Source organism: Notothenia rossii (assembly GCF_949606895.1).
Source record: "Notothenia rossii genome assembly, chromosome: 2".
In the NCBI taxonomy this organism is placed as follows: Eukaryota; Metazoa; Chordata; class Actinopteri; order Perciformes; family Nototheniidae; genus Notothenia; species Notothenia rossii.
Window position 1 is genome coordinate 34,750,191 of NC_136904.1, and position 20,059 is coordinate 34,770,249.

The 20,059-nt window shown below is 38.9% G+C and overlaps 2 protein-coding genes across 3 annotated transcripts; one reads left to right on the top strand and one right to left on the bottom strand.

Annotated features, from left to right (window-relative positions):
* Positions 1 to 986: 986 nt before the first annotated feature.
* LOC307028856 (uncharacterized protein) lies at positions 987 to 5,143 on the bottom strand. Its single transcript, XM_079664210.1, has 6 exons — positions 4,851 to 5,143; positions 3,926 to 4,015; positions 3,649 to 3,835; positions 2,786 to 3,016; positions 1,306 to 1,992; positions 987 to 1,221 (listed from the first exon to the last, which is right to left on the bottom strand). Exons 1-6 carry the CDS (start codon positions 4,991 to 4,993, stop codon positions 1,180 to 1,182), a joined length of 1,380 nt encoding a protein of 459 aa, XP_079520336.1. The 5' UTR covers positions 4,994 to 5,143; the 3' UTR covers positions 987 to 1,179.
* A 1,880-nt stretch (positions 5,144 to 7,023) lies between these two features.
* dapk2a (death-associated protein kinase 2a) lies at positions 7,024 to 18,041 on the top strand. 2 transcript variants are annotated; one of them, XM_079663642.1, is made up of 9 exons: positions 7,024 to 7,146; positions 7,460 to 7,542; positions 9,719 to 9,940; positions 10,251 to 10,389; positions 11,629 to 11,758; positions 11,888 to 11,963; positions 12,059 to 12,211; positions 12,495 to 12,540; positions 13,058 to 18,041. In XM_079663642.1, the coding sequence occupies exons 1-9, from the start codon at positions 7,144 to 7,146 to the stop codon at positions 13,709 to 13,711; spliced, it is 1,506 nt and encodes a 501-aa protein (XP_079519768.1). In that variant the 5' UTR covers positions 7,024 to 7,143; the 3' UTR covers positions 13,712 to 18,041. The 2 variants fall into 2 exon arrangements, with proteins under 2 accessions (XP_079519768.1, XP_079519769.1); XM_079663643.1 differs by having other exon boundaries at positions 7,058 to 7,146; positions 7,419 to 7,542.
* The last annotated feature ends 2,018 nt before the right edge of the window (positions 18,042 to 20,059 follow it).

Below are 20,059 nucleotides of genomic sequence, written 5' to 3' on the forward strand. Positions count from 1 at the left end.
GGACACTCCGGAACCTAGTGGTCAGGAAAGGAAACTGCAGAACACTTTTGAGCAGATAATTAACTTAGTTGAAAGTAGTCTAGCACAACGTGAAAATTCTCCCCTACAAGTAACAGAGTTATTATTTAAACTACCTGTTTTTCTATTTTTCTATTATTGCACCACATGTTTGTTCTACATTGGAAAATAGGTTATAGTGGGAATGTCATGCAGCAAAGGGACAAGGGTCATATTTGAGACCCAGGTCTCTGAGGATTCCAATGCGGACATTGTTTGTGTCTTGACGTCACCTCTACCTCATGTTTTGCATTGGAAAGCAGGCCTGCTGCAGCCGAGCAAAAGAGGTTATAGTGGGAATGTCATGTAGCAAAGGGCCAAGGGTCATATTTGAAACTCACGACTCTAAGGACTCAGGCCTACCAGGAGAGCTACCCTACTACATACTTGATATGTATGCATGTATGTGTATGTAGTGTGGACATAATGTACTGCACTGCATACAGATAGATGACAATAAAGCATCTTATCTCTTCTAGTATTGTAGCTTTCTCTTAGCGTTTCAGCCCTATAGAAGATTTTTTTGGTGTTTTGAAATAAAGACACTTTGTACTCCCAAACACCTGTTAAAAAGCTTCAATATTTACAATCAGCGGTGTTCCCCTTTAATACACATCATATGAACTTGGTTAACACTCGGATCATCCAATCAAGTCAAAATACACACCTTATTGACATTGTGAACTACTGTGGGATTGTCACTTCATATTATTGACTATTATATCTACAGCAGCAGCTGTTACGATGTTTCTGTATTGCCTCAGGGTTGGATTCAAATGTTAGGTGTGACAGACTTTCTTCTGTCAAACATGGCTGCTAGTGAAAATAATTCTTGATTTGCATTGACGTCATTGTGGTTTGGGGCCAGTTATAAATGTTATCTCTTTTTGTTTGCTGTTTTTTTTATAGATTGATAATGAGAGATTAGATAGAGATTATTGTTTATTACATTTCACAAAAAAGTAAAGTAAAACAACACAATTAACATAATTCAGGGCTCCACTTCTAATCGATTTTCTTACTTATTAAAATGTTTTTATAAAATGACCTTATTTAATACTAATCTAATTTTTAGTGTCAGGTAACAATGATCAACAGTCAATTCCACACGCTGAGTCCTTTTTATTTCTTATCCTCAGGAAAAAATGTCTTCCAAACAATATTCTGCAAACAAAAGAAAAAATACATCAAATTTGATATTTCTGCTCTCAATAACATCCACACCACTCATTATTCTTTCAGACTTACATTTTTCCCCCAGATGGATTTGGACTTCTTGGTCTTCAGCTCTTCCAGAGACTCGTACATGTTGCCCTGGGCGATCGCCGCCTCCCCTAAGATCTGCTCATATGTGTCATCCGGCAGCTTCTGGGGAACCTCGGCATACATGGGGTCTCCCTGCGGAGCTGAATCCCCCCCAGGCCCCCCCGAGGTCTGGTACAGCGGGTTGGACTTCAACATCTCCAGACCACCACCCTGCTTCTCTGACATGGAGCTGCTTGCCCTCGGACTGTCCCTGGGGCTGTGGAGGGAGTAGGTGTGGCAGGTGACCTTCTTCAGAGGAGTGGGTGAGTAAGATTCTGATGTTGCTAAGGAAAGCGTGCTGAGCCGATTGGAGTGCTCCTCCAGCTCCTCTTTCCTTTTTTCTTCTTCTTCCTCCAAGTTGCTGCTGTTTAGTCTTGGTAGAGATGTGCTCCTGCTCCCCACATGTGTCAACTCAGAGTATGTGATCCCTGGAGGACTTAGATCACCTGGATAACTCATGTTGGAGGTGTTGAATGAGTCTCTGTCAGAGACTTGGTTTGTGTTTCCTCTGAGTCTCTCTGATCTGTTTGGTTCGGCGTAGGTTTCACTTGGATGTGATGTTGTTTCGGGGAAAGATCCTCTCAGGGAGAAGCCCAAAGGAATACCTCTCTTTGGTAATGGAGGAACACCCTGAATGACATAATGGAACTACAATGACAATATAGTTGATTAAACAATCTGTCCTCATGGTCGCTTAGTTGCAATCTTACATGATCTTCCTCAGTAGGGAAATGAGTGTAAACATCAAAACTAACAATACTTTCTTACTTCCCTACCTTAGCTTACACTAATCTACCTTTGCTTTTTTTTTTGCCAATTGGATACCACCGAAGACTATCTTTACTCACGGTAAAATATGTTCATTTTGTTGTATTGCCAGCGATTATCTCACTAGTTTAGCATACTCAGCCTGGTTGTTGGCCCGGAAAGAACCTCGATTTTGGAGAGCCAAAAAACTGTGAAGTAGTACCTGCTAACCGGAACTACGCCTAGTGGAAACACAACCAAAAACGGTCCGGGCCAGGCACGGCACGCTTAAGCCGCGCTCCGCGCTGTAGTGGAAATGCCATAAGTTCTCTTTTTGGTGTGAACGCAAAATTCCAGCCACTAACCGAACTAAACGGGAAAAGTATGGGTCAAAGTACTCCAGTGTGAAAGCGCCTATTGTTTTGGATCTTTCAAATATCTGAATCAAACATACACTTTTTGTCTCAATAAAACCTTTATTTTTTTAGCACATTGGCCTTAATTTAACAGAGGGCTATGTAAAAAAGGGGGAGAGGAAGGTATACGACATGCAACAAACGTCCGGTGGCCAGAACCTAACCTTGGACATTGTGATTATGGTATGCAAGAGAACCAATTGGGTGCCAAAGATACTTACTAATAAAACCTTTTAATGAAGTTCAAATGTTCATCATACCTGTGAGAGGGACACTGTGTCTACAGAAACCACTCCTGTCAGTTTTCTGTTTTTGGGTTTCAGCGGCAGTGCAGGTGTAGGAGGTCCATTTTGCTGCTGGGTCCTTTGATTGTTGCTAGGGCCGCTGTGGTCATCTTGTTTCTGGTCCCAACGAGTCCTCAGGGCTTGGACACTCACCCCAGGCTTCCCTTTGGTGTAATTTACCACATCATACAGCTCACCTGAGTCTACCTGAAAATAACAACCATTTTATCTATTCTTTGAGACATAAACATGATGCTGGTACCAGTCAAATGGAACCAGTGGTGTATAACTATGTCCTTTCAAATGTCAAAGTTAGAGTTGAAGTGCAACGCCTAGTTGTTCAGCGCATTATAATGTCTGGCTGCAGGATGGAGGTGTGTCAGCAAAATAAAGTAGTAGGCTACAACAGTAAATCATCTGGTTTACAAAAAATGTATGCTGTTTCAATTATTTCATTTCCAACAGATTAAAAAAGCAAACTCTTGCTAGCCTCATATCATAGCCAATAATGTTTGCTGTGTTCGCCGTTTTTAGCGTGCTATTATGCTAAAGTCTCCTTATTCGCACTAAACAACAGTACAGCGTAGTCACCTAAGTTATTGAATTTTGTCCTGTGGGCATCACAAAATCATCATTTTGTTTCAATCAATCCAATAGTTGTTGAAATATTTAGTGAAACCTAAGATGTTAACCTTATGGCCTAGACTAGATGAAAAGTCAGAAGATGATTAGGTCTTCTGGGATCCATGAACGTTTGCTGCCAATCCTTGTAATATCTTGGAAAATGTTTGACAAAATTCTTAATAGAAAGAGGAAGAAAGGAACTAATACACACTTACATCAAATTCTTCATTCTTCACCTCATAAAAGCTGGTGGTCAGATATTCTCCAAAGGGCTGGATGGGGCTGACTTTGAAATGTTCCATGAGCTCTGTGAGGCTTTTGTATGTCTGACAGTCTCCTGCTATGACAAATTGTCCGTATTGATTCTGGGTGATGACAAAATGGCGGCACCTGTCGTGTCCCCTTTGGAAGAAAAAGCACAACTGGTGAGATGAAACAGAAAGGCGGTTAAGAAGCAAAGGAACAATGTTGAACAGACTTGATTGGCCTCACTTGTAGGACAGGATGTAGCCGATGGCTTTATCACTGAGGCGAATGAGAAAACAGCCCTGAGCCTTATCTCTCAGCAGATCTTCTGTGTCCCTGAGGCAGACGGCAAAGCAGGACAAATTAAACAGACTTGTAGGCCAATTAGATTTGAATATCCATGCCGTGTGATGAAACCTCTGTTTTCTCTGAGTGAGGTGAGTGAAAGTGAATCAAAGATAGATAGGCCTACAGGCTGGACCAATATGATTCATTCCTTTTACTTCTAGAGTTATTGATACTGTCAAAAACATTGATTTCCCCCCTGCACATAGCCTTAATATCTGGAATCAATGTATTATCATGTTCTCCATACCTTTAAGCAAGACTATGTTACTTTTATAACTAATGAATAAAACGCCCTGGTGTGAAAGCTACAGACTGGTAGCTTTTGGCTAATGTTAGCAAATTAGGTTAATCCTTTGAAACTGCCAACGAGAGATCAAAGGTTATTAATTATTGAAATCATTTAGATTTGATCTGTTTTGTTCAGTTAAAATATTAAAATACTGTTTAGATATGCCTGTATATTGCATTTTATATTTGAGAATCGAACTTTATACACAAAATTGAATTAATTATGTGTAAATAGCACTTTACTGTTGCATCTTGAGCTGGAGTTAATTTTGACTTGTATTTGGTATTTGGCTTGAGTAATAGCCAAATAGCAAAAAAAGGAAGTTACATTCCACCACCGCAAGACTTCATAGCAATGTAAAGACAAAAAAACATGGATGAACAAAATGTGCCTGCTTCAATCTATTCAAAGTCAAAGTAGAACCTACAGAGCCAAAACAAATGTAGCTTCTTATATATAAAATAAGTCAAAAATAAAATACTCAAACTTCTTTCCACTCTGTCACCACATCCTGTGTTAGGATTATGTTCTTACTTTCGTGCAACGAAGCCTTGAAACCAGTCAGGGAAGTTTCCGTTGTTGAGGATGAGCGGCGCCTGAGTCTCAGTGAACCACCTCAGCACCAGCTCCTTCAGGCCTCCCTCGGATGTCTCAGAGTTCAGGTCAACACCCGACATCTTCTCCGTCCTCACAGGTTTGCCAGGAGCTGACAGAGCAGTGGTGGAAAACCATGCATGCTCTTTGCTCAGTTGACGTTTAACCCTCTAAAGGAAGAGGATAGGATGTATCTCATTTGACTATTTCTGATAGCATCACTCTCATCTGAATAGTGGCATTGTTTTTAGTTTATCTACAAATGACTCTAGCCTATTGCTCATTGGGCTGCCAGTTTCATTTTACTATCTGTGTTCCCTGTCCAAGATTGAACTTTAAAGGTTGATCACGCAGTATTATTTCATTTTGTTTGTTCATTAATTTATATTTAAAAAAGAACTTTCTCTACGATACTTTACAAAATGTAAACGAGCAAAGAGCTTCAAAAATAAATATCTCTGTGTGCGTACTTGTATTGATCTGAGTTGAAAAGATGTGATTGCACAGTTTTATCTCTCCCATAACATTTTTACAAGATAAACTATTCAAATGTAGGTTAAAATGTGAGCAACCATTCCAAAAAGCTGGAACCACATTCATTATGCAGGTGATGTGTCCACCAACCAGAGAATTGGTAAAATGTTGAACGCTGAATGTGCACCAAAGTTATTACAATTCATCCTGAAGGCCAGGAAACATAAATGTTTCAGTTCAATATATTTATCAATATGGATTCATCTTCTGGGGAATATGAATATCAGATATCACAACGGATTTCATGAAAATCCATTTATAAATTGCCCATATTTTTCACTCAAACATGTCAACCTCCCAAAAGGGCAAGTTGAAAAGTCAGGGGATCATTACTCATTAGGATTCATCTTCTGGGGCACATGAATGTGAACAAACATACTAGATGTGTTCAAAAATGTGATCAGAATTAGCTCATTACATTTTTCTAATGTGTTGTTTGCTAAACGTTTTGGTGGAAGTGTTATGGAGAAAATATCAGGTGGGCCATAGTGTATTATTCTAATGAATACATTATAAATGGAAATGATTATAAAAAAGTGTATATGTTCTGGATCAAGACATGTAACCAGCAGGCTAGATTAGAAAATGTAAAAGAAAAGGACAGCCAGCTGAACAAGGGAGAAGTGCCAATGCAAGTGTGTTTTTGAAATGCTTGAAATAATTTACATTTACTGGTACAAAAATCAATAATGTTTTTTTATTAATGAGGCTGAATAAGAAAAGGTACACAGACAGTATACTAGAACGCGCAAAACAACAGGTGTCATAGTTTCACGTGCGAGCAGAACAGATGGCCGGACCAAGGGGCACAGCGCGCGCACAGACACGTCTACGCCAAACCTCATTTATATTATTGCCAAGTAAACATTTACCTTAATTTCTACAGAACTACATACCTGATTTCACACATTCGAATTTGCATTCTGAGTTGCCTTGTCTTAGTTTTTCATTCGGCATGAACAAAATACACACAATATGTGTAACATTTAAGCAGCAGTGTAAACACAAAAACAGGAATATGTTCAAACTTACTGATTTGCTCGGGTCAGTTACCATGCATTTACATTTGGCCATGGGTTAGGTTTAACCATTGTAGTAGGCTATGGTATTCGGGTCTGTGGGATCCGTTTTCATTATTTATCTAAGGAAAAATTATATGATAAATTATTTGTTCAAACTCATGCTCATTTGGCAAAAGAAGAGGATGAGATTGAGCATCAGCTAGTTACAAAGAAAAGAGGAGCCAGTACCAGCTGGTCAGCACGCAAAAAAACGAGTCGCACTTTAATTCATTAATGTGATCTAACAAATGTAAAAGGGCAAATATTAACCATACATGCTCTTTATATTACTTGTAATTAGGATGAAGTAAACATCTGTTGAGTATTTTAACTTAAAATAGTTTGATTGTGTTGAATTGAAGCCCAAAAAGGCAGCGGGTCCACCAGACCCACGAACACTGCTGAATAACAAAAATATGAACACCACATAAGGGTTAACAAAAAGCGACATATTTTAGCATCTCAGTTAAAAGTATTAACACGAAATGTTTTCACACTGAAGTGCAGTGTGACTCTCTCCCCAGGCTGGGGGGGCGGGATGTGTTGTTGGGACGTCGCAGAGTCCTCGTGTGCTCAGCGTTAGAGACGCACACAGCTGGGCAGCAGGAGGACAGGGGGATCGACACGTGAATTTCTACATGGTAATACATTTTCTAAACTATTCATTGATTATTTGTATTTGTTGTCCTATTATTTTTGATGACTTGTAATAGTTACAATTATAGTTTCCTTCTCCAGACAAAGTCAAGTAAGCCAAACTGTCAGTGGGCGTCTACATTTCAACTGCATGACATTATTTTTGTATAACAGGATATTATTTTAAATCGTATCATTCATTTTTATTAGCTTTTTTTCATGATATTTGGGACATTTCTGTTCCAGATGGTGAAACAACTGTTGTCTGATATTTCAGGTAGGCCTAAAGAGTAATGAAGAAAATGTATTCTCCTACAGACATCAGTGAGGACTGCAGCTATGGACTTATTCAAACAACAGAAAGTGGAGGATTTCTATGAAATTGGTGAAGAGTTGGGAAGGTACACTTATGCATGCATCATATCTACTCGTTCACTTCTTAATTTTTTAATAATTGCATCTTGCATTTGATTTAATCAATAATGCTGGGACAGTAATCAAAATCCAAATATCGTGTAGCGTAATGCAAACACTTCTAACAGTATCGTACATGCCAGGAAATGACTTCATATCAAGAAACTGAGCTACAACATAGGTCCATATTTCAACTCTATGTTACAATCTATGTATATATTCTTTAATTTCAGAGTCAGCCAGGATCACTGATATAAAATAATGATCTATGCTAAATCTAAATAGTTTAATTTTTCTTATTTTATTTTAAGGCATACAGCACAAAATTAGATGAAAATATTTGGAAATGTTGTTGTTATTTCTTCACATAACTACCACAATATTCCAATATTGTACATCATTGGTTAGACATCCGTAATATACCCGAAACAACTTCGTGTTTATTATGAAAGTTTTGTTTGTTTTTTTGGTTGTAGAATGCTATATGCCTTTCAAAAATAAAACATCACTCAGACTGAAACATTTGCACACAGAAGTTGCCTTTTCTCAAAAGCATGTAGGTCACGGCCCCAAGCAGTTATTGCTTTGCTATAACAATACGAAGATCACACTGAATCATTGACTGCATGCTGCAAATAACAGGAGTCAAACTGTGTGTGCCTAAGCCTCCTGCACAACACAAGTGTTTTAAATTACACCAAAAGACCCCTGGTCTACTTGTGTAGTTTGTTTCTGTGCGTTGTCAGGTGGGGACAACTGTTATGCATGTCAAGCTGCTTTTTAAAGGACACTTCTATCTTTAGCCGCAGCTATATCTACTCCCAGACTGCCGATGTGGAAGTGGAGTGTTAGATTACAAACCATTCTAGTGAACCAGAACTGAAAGTATGCAGCTGTACAGTCCTGTGACATTTGCATTTCAATGACTGAAAGACACAAAACCCTGTATTTAACAGAAGTGTTTGCATTAGTGATATGGAGACCAGTTTATCGCTTTGGGGCATAGCAGACTGTGTTCGACACTATAAATAAACTGCAGTGGTGGGAAAATGCAAGTGACAAAAATAAACCACAATCCAACCAGAGTTCTGTAGCATGTGTTATTGTGGGGTGCCTAATACTTATTAAGCTTTCAGTAACAGACACGATTAAAATAACTTGTTATTTAATAACTTACATGAATGTATAACCATCCCTACATGTACAGGCTTATTTGATATTTATTTTTAAAGTTAGATTTGTTCTCCTTTCATTGAAGTGCAGGTATCAGGCCAATCTTTTTAACTTGTATATATTTCCAAATTAGTTATCCATCCTCATTGGGCCTATCAGTATTCCATGACTCTTTAACTGCTATTTATTGAAGTGTTTTTAGTTTAGCCTCCTACCTCAAGACAGACAAACTGTGTGAATCTAGCTGGTGTGTTTAATGGGGAGAAGAACCTGAATAGGATCAATTTGCCTGTAAAAAGATTTTGTGATGTTATAGCCCATTTCATTACTTGATTAATCACGAAAATGGTTGTAGCAATATATATTGAGGTAAGTGTTACAACCCGGCTCCCGGGCTGTAACAAAAAGCAGGGAGGCGAGACGAGGGTTGTAAATAAAGAAGACGTTTATTTTAAATGCCACACAATGATCCAGCAGCACCAGCAACAGATCCCCGAAGCTGGCCCGGCGTGAGTGCCCAGAGGAGTGAGACAGACGTAACCGGCTGGGCTCCTCTTGAAGGCTTCCGGCCAGGTGTAGCTCATCAAGCTTCATGCAGCTCGTCCACAGGTGTAACTCATGAACAGCTGCAGCTGGAACCTTCAATCAAACACAAACACACACACATCCAGAAGGCACCCCACGCGGTGTGGAGGGGTCGTCAAAGTAAGCCACATAGAAGACTTAAGCGATTAGAGTACATTGATGTGAAGCATCTTCCAAATGAGGTGATGGCCCCAAAACAGTGACAGGACAAGGTTAGGGTTAGGGATGTAACATGCTCAGTGCTATCTGCTGGACAAATAAACTAATGATGATTTGTAAATGACCTCAAACATTTCAAGGACCAGTAACAAATATATCTGTGATTATCCAGGCGACAATCAATTTGGTCAAGCCACTCATAGTTTTTCAGACGTAACCCCATGTAATGCCTGCTCTGTGTTTCAGTGGGCAGTTTGCCATTGTAAAGCAATGCAGAGAGAAAAGCACAGGGCTGGAATTCGCCGCCAAGTTTATCAAGAAGCGGCAGAGCATGGCCAGCTCCCGAGGAGTGCGGCGGGAGGAGATAGAGCGGGAAGTGGACATCCTGCAGCAGATTCAGCACCCAAACATAGTCACGCTGCACGACGTCTACGAGAACCGCACTGATGTGGTGCTCATCCTGGAGCTGTGAGTGAGGGGGATCAGTTTATTTGAAGTCACAAATGTATTCATAGTACTGTTATTAAAGCATGTTGCTGTTAATCATAATATATAAAGCGTCTTTGGCTCATATCAAACTGGTAGGTCAGTCAACACATGCACACACTCTGTGATTTAGAACAGGGTTCAAAACTTTATTTGAAATGTTATTAGACAGCCTTGGGTCAACACACATACCTATGGGCTACATATGCCAAATAAATCATTGGAGTGTGTGTGTGTGTGTGTGTGTGTGTGTGTGTGTGTGTGTGTGTGTGTGTGTGTGTGTGTGTGGCAGGGTATCTGGAGGAGAGCTCTTTGACTTCCTGGCACAGAAGGAGTCTTTGAGTGAGGAAGAAGCCACTCAGTTCATCAAGCAGATCCTGGAGGGGGTGAACTACCTACATGCAAGGGAAATCGCTCACTTTGATCTTAAGGTTTGTCCAGACACGTTACACGGTTTTCCCGTTCTAGAAAAGGTTTGAGGTTCTTTATCGTCAAACTAACATAGCTACAGAGTAATTATGTCGTTGAAAATCTTATGTCACAGGCTTCTCCAACAATGCAACACAATAATACAGATAAGCAGACAATATTAAAGTATATTATATTAAAAGTAATACAAAAAGAAAAATAGTTCTAAAAAAAGTGAGAAAGTGGAATAGTGCAATACGAGTCTATACAAGCTATTGGAATGATATATTAACTTGTATATAGACTCGTATTGCACTATTCCACTTTCTCACTTTTTTTAGAACTATTTTTCTTTTTGTATTACTTTTAATATAACATACTTTAATATTACTTTAATACCACAAAAGAGGTCACATTTTCAAGTTTCAGATTCACTCTCAATCGACCTCATTCAGCTTAGCTGTGACATTTCATCAAAGCGGCAAAAGCTTATTTTCTAACTAAAGGATACTGCTCATAATGATTCAGCATATTTTGTTCGGCAAAAGAAGGAAGGTTCATTTTTACAGCAAAGTTCACAATGTGCAAGGCAACTTAAAGAAAAAATATTTTATATATATATGAAAAATATAGTGCAAAAGAAACCCAGTATTCAAATATATTTATATATCAAAAACAAAAAGAGTATTTTAAATATTATTACTAATATGATTTGTACATACTATTCCACATTAAATCAATACAATGTTGCATTGAATGGTTTTGGGCACCTTTTCCTTCACATTTTGTTTCACTTGTCAGAATTAAGATTGATGAATCTAAACTTGACTTGACGAAGACTCAAATGAGAAATGATCAAAAGCTCCAGAACAGACACTAAATCGACCTTTGTAAGATCATTATCTCCTGTTTCCCAGGTAAAAATATAACTTCAAACCCCAGCAAATGTTTTTTTGGGTCCATCTTGACTCCCTTGAGTTTATTTTTCTGTAAAGAGGAGCGAAAATGTTTGGATGTTTTTACTGCTGCTGTCCAAGTGGAGGTCTAACGAGGACGATGACCTTGTCACTTTAGTAAATTACAGGACACATATTTGTTCCACTAGGGGGAGCAATAAGGTCTGTTTAATGTAGAAAGTATAAATTGCTACATTTGCATACAAACTTAGCTATTTCCTGTGTGTCTATTTTTTCCTGATTTTTGATGAGGATAAAAAAATGTGTATTATGTCAAATAAATGCCTTTCTCTCTCATACCTGCAGCCAGAAAACATTATGCTGCTGGACAAGAATGTGCCGTTACCAAGAATAAAACTCATAGATTTTGGTCTCGCCCACAAGATTGAAGCCGGGGTTGAGTTCAAAAACATATTTGGAACACCTGAGTTTGTAGGTAAGACAATGTTTTTAAACAAACTCAACCAAGAAACAACAGAAATGCCATCAAGCATCACTCACCGGACAGTCAAAAAATGACATACAGTAAAACTGCATTCTTCCTCTCATCTATTTGCCTTTCAAGCACCGGAGATTGTCAACTATGAGCCACTGGGATTAGAAGCCGACATGTGGAGCATTGGGGTCATCACCTATATCCTGCAAGTGAACCACAAGCACCATATTGTCACTTCTACTGCAGCTACCGTCAAACTGGGTGATGAACTTCTCTCTCTGCTCTTTTGTTTTGCTCCAGGCTGAGTGGTGCTTCACCTTTCCTGGGAGAGACCAAACAGGACACTCTGAGGAACATTTCAGCCATCAATTATGAGTTTGATGAGGAGTTCTTCTGTCACACCAGTGAGCCGGCCAAGAAATTCATCAGCCAGTTGTTGGAGAAGGATAAGAGGTACAAATAAAATGACATTGTCCTTATGACAAGGTTGTGCGTCAACAAGAAAGTCAATCTCTGTCTTGCTTTATAATTGATTCAGAAGGAAGACTCTTAAGTCAGATGTAGTGCTACATGTTGAGGAGGTGGATGTTGGGGACCAGTGTAAATGTCAAATCGCCCTGAATTAAGAAAATATAATATGAATTAGTTTATTGGATTGAATTGAATTGAATAGCCACTCAGTGATTATATGTACGATCATCATTTTTTGGACTTTCACTCAAATGTTCTCTTACAGGAAAAGATTAACAATTCAAGAAGCTCTTAATCATCCATGGATCAAGGTAAAGAAAACGAACTCTCTATTTTTTTATTTATTTTTTTGTCTGCAACTTATATTACAGGTATTGGAGCCTGAATTTGAGATTAAATCAACATTTTATTTATTATATATTTTATTTAACATTTATTTCTAGATCTAAACTGCCTGTAGAAGGTTTAATCAGCTGCTATATGTTTTCCGTCTTTGCTTGAAAAAGGGATATTTTAAAAACAGATTAATTCGAAGTTTTTGAATTTGAATCTGTCCCTCGATCATTATTTGACCAGAAACGTTGCAATTTGGCTCTAAATATTGCACTTTTCTTTTGGCCCTCTGCAGTTTACACATTGGTTAGGGTTAGGAGGTTAAATCATTGATTTGTCAGCCCATAGTATGTCCAGCTTATTTTCTATTGTATTTTCATCAATCGTAGAATATGTGTAGAATATTCACATTTCTGACTCTGCATTGCATGTATTTGTGCCTGGTCCTCCCTCTTTTGGACACAGATCCTAACTCTCCCTTCTTTATCCCTAAAGTCCAATGAGCACAAGGAGGAGAATAAAGCCAAGGAGCCAAAGAAACGGGAGCGGCGCCAGCTGAAGACAAAGCGCCTGCGGGAGTACACTATCAAGTCCCACTCCAGCATGCCACCCAACAACACCTATGTAAACTTTGAGCGCTTTGCCCAGGTGGTGGAGGACATTGATCAGATGGAGAGCTCATTTGTCAGCCTGGCAGCAGCCCATGACTCCCTGCAGGAAGACATCGATGCCATGGTCTCCATATATAATGAGAAGGAGGCCTGGTATAAGGAGGAGAGTGAAGATGTGCGCCATGAGCTCTCGCAAATCCGCTACGAGTTCCGTAAAGTTGAGGCCTATAAGAGGAGCCTGCAGGACGACATGCAGGCCTTCAGCTCCAGCCTCGACGGAATCAGCAACCGCTACCAGGAGAGACAGAACCACTTCGATTCGCTGCGTCAAGAGCTCAGCAATGAACTGAAGTGGGTGCAGGAGGTGATGGGTTCATTTCCCATGGATGGAGGTGGTGGAGGATACCCCAACCGCAGCTTCTCCACCGTCTTCAACAACGACGTAAATGAAGCCCTGAAGGAGCTGCTGAACCGCTCCTGTGGAGGAGAGCTGCTGTCCGGGATCAACCTGGACTTAGAAACCGGACAGCAAAGATAAATGCTTCAGTTATTCAATAACCATTTTAAATCATGGTGACTAGTAAAATATAAGAAATAAGGCTTTCAAAAGGGTTTAAGTTCTACCTACAACCATTTGCTTCTGATGAGAACATCAAGAAAGAGTTCCCTTGTAGGAATAAGGGTTCAATTAAGAACCTTTTTCTTCCAAGTAACCATTTTTGGTAGAAAGAGTTCTTGAATGATTGATGACAGCATGGGTGTTAATAACCTTCCTGGCCACACCCCCATAATGAATGTGATCCAAGAATGTTCTGGGTAGCCTCATCAACCTGGTCCTTAAAGTAGCCTATATCAAAGACTAAAGCCACTGGATATGGTTTCCATAGAAAATAGCTGATATGTTAAAGTAGAACCAATTTTAGGTTGCTCGGACTTCCCTAACCACAATATGTAATTAATGGGATTCAATCATTTTGGGCTCTAAAGTACACTGCAATGTGGTTCTTCGAGAATTCTCAGAAGACAGGGTGATAATGGGTGAAACCCTTTTTAAAAAGCTTCTGTTTAGGTCCCCTGTGAATGTTCTAGATACAATCCTTATAATATAAAAGGATTCCCAGTAAAAAATCATGGGTTTTTGGCAGCACCTGTATACAGTGTAAAGGTTCTGGATGGAACCCCAAGAGAGGGGTTTTGGGTAAAAAAACATTCACGGATGGTTCTAGATATATCCCCTTTTATGCTCTGATAGGTTAGAAGGTGGGACCTTGAACATAAAAAGGGTTCTCCTATATAATGGGGACAAGCTGAAGAATGCTATATTGTTCATGTAAGACCTTTATTTCTAAGAGTTTACATACCCAATGTCACAATAGGGAGGTCTGTGTCCGGCCCTAACGGATTATTTCTGTTGCAATACAAATATTTCAGTCAAGTCAGAAAAGTATTACCCAATCTTCACATTTTTTAATTATTTGAACAACAAGGTATGTCATCACATACAGTGCATACAATGCAATGGTCAGCAGACTCATTTTGGTATAAGTTTTAGTCAATAATGTCAATCGTTGTGCTCTGTCCTGGAGATAAAGGTACTATAGATGTTTGTATTCTTAAATGCTTAACTGTATCTTTCAATGTCCAATCAAATATTTAAGAAAAAATAAATAGAATCGTGTACACACTAAAAAGCAGGTTATTTCAGATCAATGAATACTATGACAGCCAGCTGATATTTACACAAGCATGTTTACACAATAGTGTTAACTTGGTACCACTTTACAATAAGACTACCCTTATAAACGGTTTACAAATAGTTTGTAATTTATTAATTAGGTTATGAACACTTATAAATCATTAATAAGCTTTTATAAGACATGAGATAAACAGGGCAACTGTGACCGGTTGCTTGCCAAATAGAGAGCACATTTGAGCCCAGTGACTCTTTGTCATAGTGTTCCACATTCAACCGGATCGAATCAGAGCTGGTAGCATTTTAGAATGTCAGGGGGTTTGCAGGTTATGGAAAGATATCTTTCTTTATACTTAAATATCCAAACTGAAGTTCTTAAATGGCTTCAGTTTGGATTATAAAACACTATTTTGGTTGATGGAGAAGTTCTGATGATTAGTCCTGTCATGCAGCAAAGTTACAAGTTGTTTTTGTTTTTCTCAGTTTTTTTCGGTGGTAAAAATGTCTCATGATTTATCTGAAATGCCATTTCATTTCAAACTTGAAGACACACTTGGTCACCTTGTGAATCTTGGTTAGTTATGGAGCATTAGTCATGGTGGCAATGATGAGAGGTGCTGTCTGCCGGGATAAGCTGGAACAGATCAGAGACAACATGGTACTGGAGGGTCATTTTTACCCCTTTTTTGTGAATGGGTCCACTTTTGAGGAATTTCCACATACTCTTTTTTTCTTACAATATTTAACCACCAACTGAAGATTAAATGACTATAAAAAATTGATGAATTATCTTAATGAGATTCAGTAAACGTTATAAAGGCAGCATGACTGAGAGAATGCAACACATTCAACCAAGGGTGTAACTTTGGTTTGAGAAGTGGGGGGGACACACAAAACAGGGGGTCTGTGGGTTTCCTTCGCAACGAAAAACGATTTGAATCCCATTTACTGCCTTTCTACAGATATGGTGTTAAAAAATCCAAGCAAAATGTGTTGTGTATAATGAGTGTGCAAATGTATCTATTATCCAATCAATGTCAACCTGCTTTATTTGGGGCTGGACCTCACATCAATTAGGGGGGTCCAGGGCATCCTCCCCCGGGAACAATTTAAAAAAAAAATGTTAAAGTTAAATGCATCGATCTGTGGAACTTTGAAGGGAAATTAAGGGATTTATGGATACAGCTCTCAACACTCATGAAACAGAACTGTATATATTTCAATAATCAAAAAATCCTTAGGATCACAAACAATAACAAATAATTTAAACTTGTTTATTTTATAAACTCCTCACTCCCTCCTCTCCCCTATCCTTATCTTATGCTTCCTAGTTAGCATTCTTTATCATATTTATGCATATTTTACTAATCACTGGCCTTTAAACTGTATTTTAAAAATGTTACTGTCGTATAGTACACATTGGAATGATTTCTTACCTTATTTTTTTACGACTATATTAAATAGATTCTCTCTCTCTCTCTCTCTCACACACAAAATGCGCACACACACAGGGGCTGTGTAATCCTCCGTGGTGATGACCAATTGCATAAATAAAACAAAATTAAACACTATTGAAAAGTGGGGGGGGACACAAACAGGATTTTGAAAAGTGGGGGGGACATGTCCCCCCTGTCCCCAGTGGAAATTACGCCCATGACGCACAAGAAATAACACGTTAAGCCAGTTTACCTCTCGGAAATGCTTTAAAGTGGCTATTTAAAAGCATTTCACTGAGCTGAACATGTACTGGCTGTTAACTTTTTCACATCACCCTTAGAAACATTTGCTCTTTGAGAATAACATGGCACTTTTGATAGGCTCCCATGCCAGCAAACTTTTTTTTTAAATGATGTTTGAGCAGATAGCCAAACCAGAAGAGGATTAATGAAACACTATTGTTTCAGGAGTAAAAATGTATTGTGGATTGGTAATTGTTTGTTGAGTATAGAAGTGGTGTTGAGAAGTAGTGTGGGGAAAAAACATCTTCACATGCCTGGCCATGAGACTCAGGAATGATGATATTGTTATGACGGACAGTAAGACAACCAACCTCATACATATCAGGCAAAAGCATCAGATCTAATCTATTTTCATTTGTATTCTTTTAAAGTCCATCAGTGCTGCAGCTTGTGCTAGGTTAATTCAAGGGCTTTACACACATTATTGACCCGGGGTTGACCGAAGCTCAAAGCTAAATGATTCACACTGCACTTCCAAGACCTTAAAACAGCCCTTGTATACCTAGCTATTTGTAACATCCTGATTTGTGTGAACCTTTTTTAAAAACATTTTTTTTAAATGCTAGCATATTATGTTGTATCAGTTCCTGGCCAAAATAGTTCCAGGCCTACTTGAACATCCACCCCTGCCCTTAATTACTCACATGCCCCTCAATTTAAAATTAATTTCCCTGTTTATACATAATACTGCCTTGCTTTCTTGTTACCCTGGCAGATTGTCTTTGTGATTTAATAGCTTTCCAGCATTTCCTAGTATTTGATTTCTATGATCTTGACTTTACCTTGGTTATTGGACATTTGCCCGCGCCCTGTCTGAATGAGTTTAATCCTTTTGGACAGACTATCTCTGAATGACTGCCTGTTTCTTCAGCAAATACCTTTAAACCTTAACCTTGTGTCTTGTGTCTCTGGATGGGAATCTGTGTTGTGACCAGGAAAAAGTTGCAACGTTAAGAGCAACAAGAAGAAAGAATGGAAGAAATATATATTATGACTCTTGTTAAAGGGGCCCTGTTCCCTGTTATGCCTTTTGGGGTTTTCCCTTTCCTGGAGTGTGTTATATAGGTTTTTGTGCATGTAAATGGTCTGCAAATGGCCAGACAGTCCCAGACACAGCCCCCCCCCCCCCTTCCTGAAACGTTTCGATGGGACACTTTTGTTTACTTTAAAAACAAAGTGACATGACTATGTAACACTTGTGCTTCTTTTGGCTAGCACTCCAACACATTGTACACGATTGAACATTAAAGCATGTGAATGTCACAGAGTAGAAGCACAAAACACAAATATGAAGATGAAAACTTAGCATATTAGGGCCACTTTAAGTAAATGACAGACTTGAAAACATAACAAAATGTTATTCAACTGAATAAATATACAAGCGCAGTGAATTGAAACAAATATGTGCCATAAAAATATTAAAGCTTTGCAATATTGCTGACTGTTTGATCACTGAGTAAGAGTATATTAAAATAGGCATTGATCGCATTGATGATTCGAAAAAATGTGTAAATGTATGTTTAATATGTTGATCCATACAAATCTCCTTCTATGCTAACACATTCATCCAAACATTAATTTCAATCAATCAATCAATCAATCAATCAATCAATCAATCAATCAATCAATGTTTATTTATATAGCCCAATATAACAAATGTTACATTTGTCTCAATGGTCTTCACAGTGTGTACAGAATATCAGTATGACAATACGACACCCTCTGTCCTTAGACCCTCACATCGTACAAGGAAAATCTTCCAGAGAAAACCCCACAGTTTAAAGGGGAAAATGGGAGAAACCTCAGGGAGAGCAACAGAGGAGGGATCCCTCTCCCAGGACGGACACACGTGCAATAGATGCCGTGTGTAAATCGAAAAGGTAATAGGTTTGCAGCGTAGGTAGACCAAATGTTTGGAAATGCATGTGTCTATAATAAGAAGATGAATCCACGAGGATGTCAGCAATCTTGTGGGAGCCATCGGGGAAGTAGTATGGTGAGAGTCAGGCAGGACCGCAGAGAAAGGTTCAGCCACGACTCGAAGTCCAGGACTCAGATCCAGTGATCAGGATAGAGGATCCAGGACACACGACCACAGCAACAGGATTAGCCTCGACTCAGGATCCCGGCATATATATGGACACAAAAAAGAGATTTTGGGGAAACTGGGTTAATCGGAACATGAGAGTACGCAGGTACAAACAGCCAGAAAGACTGAGTAAGGTGCGCCCGCCCCAACAGTCCAAGCCTATAGCAGCTAAACTAACATGTCTACATACATGCACTCCCTTAGGATAGGTTGAGGGAAAAGGGTAGCAAGTAAGAAGTAGGAAACAGAGGTGGAGAGGCACACGCAGGGAGAAAGGTCCCCACTGGAACTTGAATTGGTTAGAGGTATAGGAGTAGGTCAGTGGCTACAATCCACACTCCCCGGCCGGGCTAGGCGTTCTCTGCAACCTGTTACCCTCTAATAGAACCTCGAGAGGTCAGAGAGGGGAAAGGTTTTTGGATAAAGTTTTAAATATAAGATCTAAGTTTTTAGGATTTAAGTGAAAGAGTAAGAACTAAAATGTATAGGTGAAGAGGCACAATGTATCTACGTCAATGCACTCTTGTTAGATTATTTTATTTTATCACTATAATCTTTATCAAAAAGGAAGGTCTTAAGCGTACTCTTAAAAACGGATAGGCTGTCTGCCGCCCGAACACAAACTGGAAGCTGATTCCACAAATGTGGAGCTTGATAAGAAAAGGCTCTGGCTCCCATTGTACTTTTAGAGACTCTAGGAACAACCAACAACCCTGCATTCTTGGAACGCAATGCTCTAGTAGGACAGTAGGGTATAATGAGTTCTTTAAGGTAAGATGGCACCTGCCCATTAAGGGCTTTGTAGGCGAGAAGAATCATTTTATATTCTATCCTGTGTTCTATATAGGGAGCCAGTGTAAGGCAGCCAGAACAGGAGTAATGTGGTCCCTTTTCCTAACTCTGCACTGTAAAATATTACCATGATTTCACAATATTTTGCTGTAATATTTTACAATAAATTACTGTTTTACCACTTTACAGTCTTTACCTGTAATGTTCACAATATAATACTGTAATTTTGAATTTCACAGTGAAATCAATACAGGCACAGTTAATTACTGTGAATGTACAGGATAAATGATTACCAGGATTTCACAACATGTTACTGTATTATTTCACAGTAAAATACTGTATTCAGACCTCTGTGATAATAACACAACAAATTAAGGGATTTTCTTGCTTTTATCGCTCTTGCTTGGCTTTAAATACTAATTTATTTCTTTGGTGCAGGTTTTACTTAAATTGAAAGGGGCACCGCTGCAGGTGCCTTAAAAATAAACGATGCAACATATAAATCTATGTAAAATTGAAATTGTTGTCTTGGCTTATTGTTTTCAGGTGCTTCCTGGGGCCTCATTTATAAAG